The sequence below is a fragment of the Rousettus aegyptiacus genome, unplaced genomic scaffold, assembly GCF_014176215.1.
Source record: "Rousettus aegyptiacus isolate mRouAeg1 unplaced genomic scaffold, mRouAeg1.p scaffold_m13_p_2, whole genome shotgun sequence".
Taxonomy (NCBI): Eukaryota; Metazoa; Chordata; class Mammalia; order Chiroptera; family Pteropodidae; genus Rousettus; species Rousettus aegyptiacus.
The window spans coordinates 143,728,466-143,739,687 of NW_023416295.1; the positions used below are offsets into that span (position 1 = coordinate 143,728,466).

The following is an 11,222-nucleotide window of genomic DNA, read 5'->3' on the forward strand; positions in this document are numbered from 1 at the left end:
AAACTATTAAAACTTGACAAACCTGGGTATAAGTAAGAGATTCTTTTATTGTTCTTTATATGCTATTGTAGACTTAGAAATTTTCATAGTTAAAAAAAATCATAAAATTGCCCATACTTATTCAAACCCACATAAATAAAGGAAAGTAAAAATCAAACAAAACTTTTGAAAATGGCTACAAATCGGGAGAGCCAGGAGTCTACTCACATTTGTTTTATTTCAAAGCTGGAGACGCTCTTACAATTTCAAGTCCCCTCTCATTGTCTTTTCTGATCCTCCCCACCCAGGGTTAATCACACCCTCCATCCACTGTGTTACCTTCTTTAGGATACCACCTTAGCACTGGGTTTTCTAAACTGTATCGTCATTACTTGTAGGTGTGTGCCCTTCCCCAGACACTGAGGTCCTGGGGACACCACACCAGGCATATGGAAAGACAAAGTACTAGTCAGTACTCTTTCTCTTCTAGGGTTCTGTTCTGTTGCTTGCCAACCACCTACCTCATTCTTCTGGTGATTTATCAGAAACTAATTGCCAATAAGTTTTACAAATACCTACTTTACAAAATAATCCATTTTCAAAGAACGTAAGAGAAAGACTGTGTTCCAGCATTTCTCATGAACCAACAGGAGGGGTATCATTGCTACACATCTGAGGGGAAAATAAACAACCTACAGTTCATTTGTTTCATTTTGGGATTATTCAAATCTTTAGAAGGGAAAGAAATCTCGTAAATGTAGCCTACTCCAAAGGTATTATTATCAGATAGAATTTATTACTCAGGCATAATTAAGTAGGTTCTCAAATTAGGTCCCACTTTAGAATGATTGCAGAAATAATTCTACATAAATGCTCTTGGGTTCATATATCTGAAATTGTACAATAAATAAAAACTTATGAAATAGTACAGTATATAGAAGTTATACAGCGAATCAATATAAATTCAATTATATAACATTGTAACAGGAGTGCAAATGAAAGAACCATCCTGTTCAACCTTTTAAAAATATTATCAAGTGGCTTTCCTAATTGAGAACACTTTTTACAAAAAAAAATATATATATATATATGTGTGTGTGTATATGTATATTTACACTAACAAAACAAGATATAATGGAATGTTAAGTAATATATAATATTACTTCTCCTTTGAAAAGTGTTTTGTTCTTTTCAACACGAGGAGGTCAGTGTCCCCAAGCAGCCTGCAACCTCTCTAACGTTTCTCTTCTTCCCTTCCATGGCAACATGGGTTAGCTAGACACTGAGCTTTTTGTGATGTGTGTGTGTGAGGACAAGGAGAAGGGAGTGAGGCTTCAGGGAGGTCTCGAGGTGGAAAAATTTGTGACGCACTAGATTCGGTGACTGAATGAGAATTATTTATCGAGGGTTCTATAACACAATAGTTACGGTCACCCTATGTTCATTTTTTAAATTACATTTGGTCTCAAAGCCCTTAACCCAGGACAAAACACTTTAATAGGCATCTTAAACTACTTGTTCACAAAAAGATTATGAGACGAAGCCAACCTGCATGGATTTGATCCTTCTGTTTCAGAATCTGACTAGCTGAGAGCGTGAGAGAAATAAACTTATTGAACATGTAACATGTAAACAAAACTGTCAGATTCTGTCTCTCAGCAGTAGGCAGTCATGGAGTAATATCTCTCATTGATTATAATGTGTTCATCTCATAGGGTTGTAGCTTGTCCTTCTATTGCCCTGGATGCTCCACCCTTTCGCCGAGGTGGGCATAGTCATCCCGCATTCTTCTCCCTAATTGAGCAGCACCCTCCACCCTGCAACAGAAATGATGAAGACTGAAATGCTATTTCCCTTATCTTGGAAAAAGCCTCCTTCATAGCTTTCCAGGCAGAGCTAAATGTGAGATAAAGTTCAGCTTGAGCCTAATGGCCTGATATGTGTGCCACACCTGATACATTAGAAGGAAGCTGGTGTATTGTTTTGTTGTTGTTGTTGTTTGTTTTTGTTTTTGTTTGTTTTTTTTTCTAGTAATAAAGCTAAAATTCTGTCCCTAGTCAGAGTCTAGTTAACACATTTGCAATTCCCCCTGTTTTCTTGTCAGCTGTCATTATCTTCTACCCAAGAGAGGCCTTGACAATAACCTATCTTAAAGGGGGTTTTAATGGCTAATTACAATGAATGCTGAATCATTTTCAAAATAAAGGTTGAGTGGGATGCCACTAAAACGGCATCCTCAAGGTTTCTTGCAGTCTCTCCCAGCCTCATAGCACTCTCAGCCAAGTGCAGGGAGTTGTTCATTTTTCTGCAACAAGAGAAACAGGCCCCAACAGAACCTCTTCAACAGAATCTGAGTTTCATGGACAAGCCCTTTGCTTTCTAATGTCCAGTCACTTTCTAGCCTTTTGACAGTGCCCAGGAAACAGCAATGATGCACATTCATGACTGTGTTAAGCAGGAGATATGGCTCTAGCAACGTTAAATCAAAGAGCATCAACTTTAAATACGCTCAAAAATCAAACCAGAGATATTATAGAGTGCCTCTGGAACAAAGGGCATGACTTGTTTGCTACTCAGTTTGGAACTGAGATTGGACCAATTGCTATAAGAGGCATATTGAGCAGTTCTTGTCTTTCTCTCTGGGATGGTTTGGGTTTATGCAGCACTTGAAAGAGTAAATCAGAGCCAAGTTCAGGATTTCTAAGTTGGACAAACAGAATCCTATGAGAAGCCCTTGAAGGCCTGCCAAAGAGGGGACTTTACCAAAAAGATGTAGGCTTCTACTAGAGGCTGCTGCATCACAAGGCCCAAGGTGGAAATACCTCAGGGTTTTATTATGACCCATCCCACAGAACAAAGAGTGTGAATCTGATTTTCGGAATCATCTTCAAAAACGAAAAATAACTCAAGGCTTCCCTTGAATTCTAGAAACATCACAAATGAGATCGCTGCCCATCAGAAGCCAGAGAGCTCATCTAATTGCTGGAAATCTGAGCATCCCCCAACTGTGCCGCTTAGCCAACCACCTTCATTTCTTTGCCTCAGAAGCTAAGGTGTCATTAAGTTAGAACCTGACAGCAAGTCACTCCCAGGGCAGTAAAGAAAGGCAGAGATTTACTACATAGTAGTTCTTAACCCTTAAAGAGCTAGTGCAGCAAAGGAAATGCCTAAGCCAGCCTTAGTATGGTATTCACTAGCTTAATCTACTGGATTTTATTTTTACAGAAATTTGACAAAAAAAGCAATCTGGAAGTGCAGTGAAAAACTTCCTCCATATGTTTCACTACTGACATGAGCACGAAGCCACACCACCCCATTGCATTACCACATGTCAGTTTACTAGCTCAGAATTCTCATCGGAAACATTCCAATTTCTAGATGTTCCGTGCAAGCCATAGGGCCTTTATGAATAAGCTGCAAATCAAGTTTAAGAATCACTGAGGTGGTTGTATGAATTTATATTCTTCACTGAAAGTGCTATGGACTAAATTGTGTCCTCCCAAATTCATATGTTTAAGCCCTAACCCAAAATTTGACTAAATCTGGAGGAAGGTTTTTTTGGGAAGTAATTAAGGTTAATAAGGACATAAGGGTGGGGTACTAATGTGACATGACCCGTGGCCTTATATGAAGAGGAAGAGAGAGAAATCTCTTCCCTTTCCAAGCACGTGCACTTAGGAAAGATCACGAGAGCACACATTGAGAAAGTGGCTGCCTGCAAGCCGAGAAGAGAGTCCTCACCAGAAGCTGACCACGATGGAGAAGACTGAGACAGAAAGAAAAATATATTTTGGTTATTGCCATATGTGTGAGTGTACACACATGAATTTTAAAATTAACCGGAGTGACTGAGTGAGCTGCCTCACTCAGGCATCTGACAGTTACTCCTGCCAAATTTTATCTCAATACACTGAGATTTGAGGCAGCATCCAAACCATCTAAAGGATGTGCCTCCGAAAAAAGGCTTTTATATAGTTTATGACTTAAATACTGCTCCCAATGTCCATTTTAAAAAAAGAAAGTTCACCTTTAACTCTGAACTCACTGTAGTAAACCTCAACTTGAATATTCACAGCAAGTAATAGCTACAGGGTTAAAATACATCATGAGGTCCTATCCAGTTCTGGATTTTGATGGGGTCTTTTGATCAGCATTTCTCTAGTTTGCCAGGATCTGGATCCTAAAATTGAACTGTATTTTGCAGTGAAATGATATCTAATTAAAGTTTAATGACTAGATTCCATTCTTGTCCTACAGCAACTCAGAAATATGCAACTGAACTCTTCACATACCCTTGTGTGTAACCTTTAATGCTGGTGCCAGCCTTTCAGGGTAAAACAGGCAAGTCGATCCAGTTAAAGAATATCTTCATAGAAATTTCATAGACTAGGCTAAAGGCAAGAAAAAGTCTAGAAAATGTCCATTCCCTCAGAACAAATTCAAAGCAGACATCTTATTAGTGGCAATCTATGAAACTGTTAGACCAAATATTAGGGAAACCTATACCATTACTTTTTTTGCAGAAGGAAGACACCAAGCATTCAGCTACTTCAATCTTAATTTGTTCTAATTAGAGTAATATAAAATAAGTCAAATGACCTCATTTTTTAATCCTGCAAATATTTTATAATACGAACTAAACATCTCTGTAATGCTAAGCGAATGTGTCCTAAATCCAGGAATCGAAAAGGAAGAAATAGCACATTCCTTATTATTACCTCACAGTTCTTTAAAATGTTATCGATAAACTTTAATTTATCTGAAAATCATAATTTAAAAATGGTTTTCACAAGTTCAAACAGAAGGTCTGATAATGGCAAGTATGGAATAGATAGAATTCAATTCAAAACATATTGGGTAACCTTTATGTGTCAGGAGATACATAGAGCCCCATGAACATATAATATACTTAAAGAGAATAAATTTCTCTATTTTTTATTGATTACATCCAAATTCTTTACATTAGTATTTCTATCATAAAATAATAAAACCAAATGATAATTGAAATCGTAAAAGTTTCCAGAGACTAACTTTCTGAGTTGAATATATCCACACTACAGGATTGAAAATTTCAGGATCTGCCCCTTCTCCGTATTTTAAAAAGAGATCAATGATTCAGGGATAACTTCCTCATTACATAAGCACTTTCCTGATTTTGGTATATTTGGCTTAGCACGAGGCTAGCAACAGAAATGAAAATCAATGATTTTTTTCAATCTTAAGCTTCCTTATTCCTAAAATTCTTTCAGGAAACATGTTACCAAATTCTTTAATGTTCCCTTTTATTTTCATCTACTTAAAATTAGTTTTTTTGCCCAATTAATTCAATTACATTCTATTTTTATACTTACTAGGAGAGCCTATAATTTTCTTACCATTATTTATTGTAATAAATTGAGTTAGGTCATGTGATTATCATTCCTCAGCTCCTAACAAGCCCGTGACAGTTGTCAAAATAAAAATTATTTCTCAGAGGTACCACAAGGGGAACATTAAATTATGGAATTATATTAAAACCCCAATATAAAAAATAATGTATTACCATACAACATATTCATAAAAATATAATTCCAGATAAAGTTGCTCAGATGTCAATACAGCTGTATAGAAAACTGACACCACTTTTAGCTTCTTGACCTGTTTTATGGTCTACCCAAGACCCCAATGCCAAATCTTCCTCACTTCTAGCTTTTTCCATAACCATGATCAAATCATTTAGCTAAATCATCATCTCTTTTCTTCTCTACTTATAAATTATAGATAATAACAATACCTGTTCTTTACTTGCTGCGTGTCATTTATCTACATGAAATTTCAGGGTATATTCTGCTTTCAAATAAGTAACCACCCAATTTCTCTTCCATTAAGTCAAATTAAAAATAGATTTTTAAAATCCAAATACACCTGCATTTTGACTTCCTTAGAGTAAGTTAACATATGATAACTATTACAGAAATTATTCTTGACAGGACTTTTAACCATAACAGATTCATACGATGAGTTTTATGAATGACATTACGGAAAAGAAACGTTCTTCCCTTCCTTTTAAGCCCTTTCCTTAAATGTTCTAATGTGATCAATGTGGTATGTTTCTCAGGATTTTTACCCAGCTGGGTGGGTTATGGAAGCAATGGAAAGAGACTGAGGAAAACTAAAAACCACACAGTAAGGCAAAGAATATTCCCTACAAGGGCCGAGAGACTAACAAGTACGAAGCATCCCCATTGGGGATGAGAAGCAAGAGTTTGCTCTTAAATTGACTTCAGAGTAAAGATGCCAATGCAAATAAATCACTAACTGAAAATGCTTTGAAAGGTAAATGGGCTTTTAAAATATTTGCTAGGTTAAGTTTCCTAATTGGAAGTATTCATTACTGTCAGATATGGCAAGGGCACATGTCCATCAGGAGCTCTCCTCCTGGTATATAATTCATTATTTTTTAGAAGAATGCCTAGCACAGCGGACACCCCTGACAAACGTTACTGAATGAAGAAAAGTAAGGCAAAATTCAAACATGTTATGCTTCACCTACACCAAAACTGTATTAATTTGAGTAAGAAGTAAAGGCCCCAAAGTTCTTAGATTCCTTCAGTCCATATGCATTTTTCATCAGTAGGGATTCTGGAACAACAAGCCGCCTTGAATGCCTAGTTACTTGTCCTAGCTACTCAACCATTGATAGAGTAAAATGCAAAACAAACTTCTCTTACCTAGGATCCCCTAACCCAGCCAACTTCATCCTCAATATCCTGTTTCACTTTGTATTGTCATTGTGGTGTGACTTATAACTTTCAAGTCATTTATAAAAAATTTTGAGAGGAGAATGGCATTTTTACAGGTTAGTCAGTCTCCATAGTGGCTGCATTCTATTTTTTCCTTTACAGGAAACTTTTGGTATTAAAGTAAAAAGACTTCAGTCATTTCTCTGATGAAGAATGAGGGGAGTTATACTTATGGATCGGCAAGAAATAACCTATTTGATTTTTTTTTTAATGCCACTTGATCATAGATCACCAAAGACTTCTTCAGCTTATAACCAGAAGTTCACTGAATATTTGTCAAGTCACCCAAACATTAGCCAACAAGAAGTAACCTCTGGATTTTTCCATATACCCAGATTCTATTATGGGCATGGTGATGCCCAAATACCAAGGTAATAGGATAGTAACCCTTATAAAATGAATAAGTACCATATGATAAGAGGCAACCGTATAAAGAGAAATAGAAGGGTAAAGCATGCAAAGCTATCAGTGGGGTGGGTACATCAGTCTGGGAATCCTGCTTGAATTCAGCCTAAATTCTGGAAGCAGGTTTGACTCTGCATCAGCCCAAGGTCCAGCAGGTCTCTGAAGTAGCGCAAACTCTTCAGTATTCCCTGGGAGATAAACCAGACCAGAATCACCCCATATTTCTAGGGAAAATGATCCTGAGGGACCTCCTTTCCTCCAAGTAAATTTTTATAAACCTCCAGAGAGATTCAGAAAGTACTGGACTAATCTAATACCACTGAGATTGCTAATAGCAACTTGGCTGAGAACAGAAAAAGTGAGATGGCCAAACCGATATCTCCTCAGGGTTCAAACTGGTCTGGGAAACATAGCAAGTCCCAAATGACCGTTCTGCAACTCTAGAGGTAAAAGAGAGCCACTTCGAATTTGAAGAGTGCCACTACCAACGATTGCTTCACTGATCACTAATAAAAAGAGCTAACTAAATGAATGCTTACCATTAGCCAGCACTGTTCTAAGTATTAGAACATGTTTTAATTTATTTAATCCTCAGGATAACCCTGAGAGGTAGGAATTATTATTACCATTCTGATCTAATCAACAAAGAAATGGAAACCTAGAGAGGTTAAGTAACCTGCCCCAAGTTATTCCGTGAACAATGGCTGAGCTGGGGCTCAATACCAGGAACAGTGTTTATGCTTCTGCACCTCACCATCTTGTCTCCCTGAAAGCTTGGAAGAATGCCCCATGACCAACCACAGACAGAGAGATGAGGACAACAAGCGCGGTGTCTGTGGAAGGCAGTGAAATGTTGCCTGCAGCTCTGGCCCAGCTGGGATGACAGTCTGTCCTCACCTGGCCCCTCAGAGACTCCCCTCACTTGTATCCGGGCGTCTCCACTAACTGTTCTGTGCTACATACATTCCCTATTGAAAGAACATTTAAGATTACAAATGTCATCACTACAGGTGTCACTACAAGCAAACTTCAGGTGGATCCTAGATTATAAACAAGAACACTGGAAAAAAACAGAGACCTTGCTGTAGATAATGCTCTTTGTATCACACCTAAGGAGCTCTCATGTAAAGTTCCTAACTGCAGCTCATGAAATTTCAGAGTTGCACAATTTGTATGTTCATGCCTTAGACACCGAGAAAAAATTTTTTCCCATCAATTTGCTTTTTTGGTACCATGTTTTATAAAGTTGAAATAAAGAAAAGATAGAAAACACATTCACAAATGATATTCAAAAGCACTTAGCGAAAGAACTTTGGTCCTTTTTTCTATTAATCCGCCTACCTTAGAGGACATTTTTCCCCTCTAGGATCTTGACAGTCACTGAGGTGACTAAAATACCCAGTGTATCTTAGTGAAATGCTATTTTTAAAATCACTTGATTTAGAAAACTCCAATCATGATAATTTCATGAGAATTCTTAGTACACAAATTAAAAGTTTCAAATTACTCGGCAAGAATTTGTGAGTTCAAATAATCTTAATTACAAAATACCTATCTCGATGCATATTTATCAGGTGTTTTTAACTTCTACCCCGGTAGAAAATTATTTTTAGAGTTGTATGAGTTATAGCTCCCGTGGTCAGTAATAACAGTAATGATGCAATAGGAGACGAGGAGCCAGAAGTGTCCACTCTAGTCTGGCATGACACCCCCACTTTTAATCTCTGTGCCTTAAGAATCTCATTTAATTTCTCTTTATCTGTTTCTTCATGTGCAGAGAGGAAAAACAGTTCCCACCTCAAAGTGTTATTTCATGGATCAAGTGAGATTTTAGTAAACCACAAGGAACTATAACATACCATATTAAAATTACAAACCAAATGTAGTGGCAGTGTACCTCAATGAGGAAAATGCAGATGTAGTCTGGTACAAAAAGAAATCAGCTTGGCTGATTTGCCAACTTTGCCTACCCATGACCCTGGGTGAGTCTGTCCTCTCCTTTTCTCATTCGAGAAATGGAATAAGAACTATCCCGTAAGAGTAATGCGGAGATTAGAAATAATATATGTAAGGCCTCCATCAGGACAGACACACAGTAGGTGCTCAATAAATGGCACCCCTTTCAAAGAATCCTTTTAATGAAGCCAAGTATGCTATATGTCTCACACTCACTCAAAACAGCTGAGCAGTGTTCTGTTTAGAACAGTACATCCATTAGCAGTCCCAAATATACTTCTGCCACGGCTGGCGCCCTGGGCTTATCCCACTTTAGACTCCAGCAGATTTAAGGCTGTGCTTGCTGTGTTTGCGTTTCCTGCCTTAGACCATTATTTTATAAAACTTACTAATGGAACCTCAAATGTAAAAAGTAAAATTAATACTACCCAATGGGGCAACTCCAAGTACAGGATTTTCCGTAACCTGTCTGTACTAAGATGAACTACTTCACTATTTATTACTTATTTAGGGACAAGGGTGGGGTCCGGGGACTAGGGATAAGGAAAAAGCCAAAGTGAATCTGCTGTTGTCATGGAAGCTGTTCAATCTGACCAAAATAAGCAGCCTTTGACTCGCCTCCCCAGCTCCAGCGCGTTAGAGTCAGGCCCATTGGAGGCGTTCAGAGCAACAAGCAGGAGAGGGGGCGCGAGTCCTCCGACGCCCAGCCTGGCCCCTAGTCAAACCAAGTGTGGCAGGAATCAGTCACCAAGCAGAGCGCGAGTTAAAGGAGTGGAGCTGGGGAAGGGCGCATGCAGCTGGGTTAGTCGTAACTCGACCATGCGGCTTCGCATTCCTGTTCCGCAAACGCGTTTAGGCAAAACAGACTTGATGCTTACAATGATCCCAGCCCAAAATGGAGTGTCTCTGACTAGCAGAGAGGAGCTGATGCTCGCCATGAGGAAGCCCACCACGGTCACGGCGATGCCCAGGGCCAGCTGCAGCAGCGCGAGCAGCAGCGGGAACCGGCAGCCGCAGCACGTTCGGGCCTCCTCCTCCCCGCACTCCTTGGGGGCCCCTTTGCCCTTCTTCGGCCCCATGTCGTCGGACCCGGCGGCGTCCGCGGCCGGCGGCCCCCCCTGCCTCTGCTGGCCGCGGGTCTGCTTGTCCTTGCCCATGGCGGCTGCGTGGGTGGGTGGGTGGGTGCGTGTGCGGCGCGCTGGGCCCCAAGCAAGGCGCTGGGCGGGCAGAGCCTGCCCTGGTATTCGAATTACGGAGGCTGAACAAATATGGAAAACATTTGGAACTGACTCGCTGAGCCTCCAAAGGCCACAGAGAGCCCGCAGTAGAGGGGGAGTCGAGGGGGGTCGCCAACTGCCAACGCGCTGGGAAGCAGTGCCTGCTGGGCCCATGGGCCCAATTGCCCACGGGAGTCGGCGTGGGTCCCTTGGCCTCTTAAATCCTGTGCACTTTAGACAGGCTGCGTGTATGTGTGTGTGGGGGGGGGCAGGGGGGCAGGGGGGCAGGGGGGCAGGGGGGCGGGAGGAGGCGGTGTTGCTGCGGCATGGGAGTTCTGTCGTCTTCTCTCCAAACCACAGGGTTTTGAGGTTTTTGTTTTGGTTTCTAAAAGGTGCAAAGCAAGGTGATGAATGTCTATTAATTAATAGACAGTTTAATCCAAAATAGGCATTGCTGAGCTTCAAGCTGCGAAGTCGTTTCCAGAAGGTAAATTGTTTATTTTCCAACAAAGGCGTGAGCTCTTCTTTTTCTTTTTGAATTCTGCAATCCAGCTGACAAAGGCATTTTTCCCATTGAGGTTTTTGCTTTTGAAATAACTGTTTAGAGAGATGCTGGGCTGATTGTGAACTCTTTCTCATGTATTTGTTTTTAAATGCTCTTTTAATCATTTATATGGAGTCCCCAGCCAGTCTTCACTAATCTCCACAACAGTACCTAGGCAGATTATTGTGCACCTAGGACTCAGACAGTTTAACTCAGTCCCCATTTGAGATATTTTGAAAGAACCTACAGTGTGCAAGGACATGAGGATGTTCAAGATAGATTTATTTCCTGCCCAAAGTCCCAGAACAAATCAATAAAACTGATTATTCTTATTCCCAC

General features: G+C 39.9%; 1 protein-coding gene across 1 annotated transcript in view; it reads right to left on the reverse strand.

Annotated features, from left to right (window-relative positions):
* The window catches only part of SSPN (sarcospan), a 32,149-nt gene extending 21,790 nt beyond the window's left edge, over nt 1-10,359 (reverse strand). Inside the window, exon 1 of the mRNA XM_016119285.2 lies at nt 10,001-10,359. Coding sequence (XP_015974771.1) covers nt 10,001-10,279 — 279 coding nt within the window. The 5' untranslated portion in view covers nt 10,280-10,359. The remainder of the gene's footprint in view (nt 1-10,000) is intronic.
* Between the last annotated feature and the right edge of the window lie 863 nt (nt 10,360-11,222).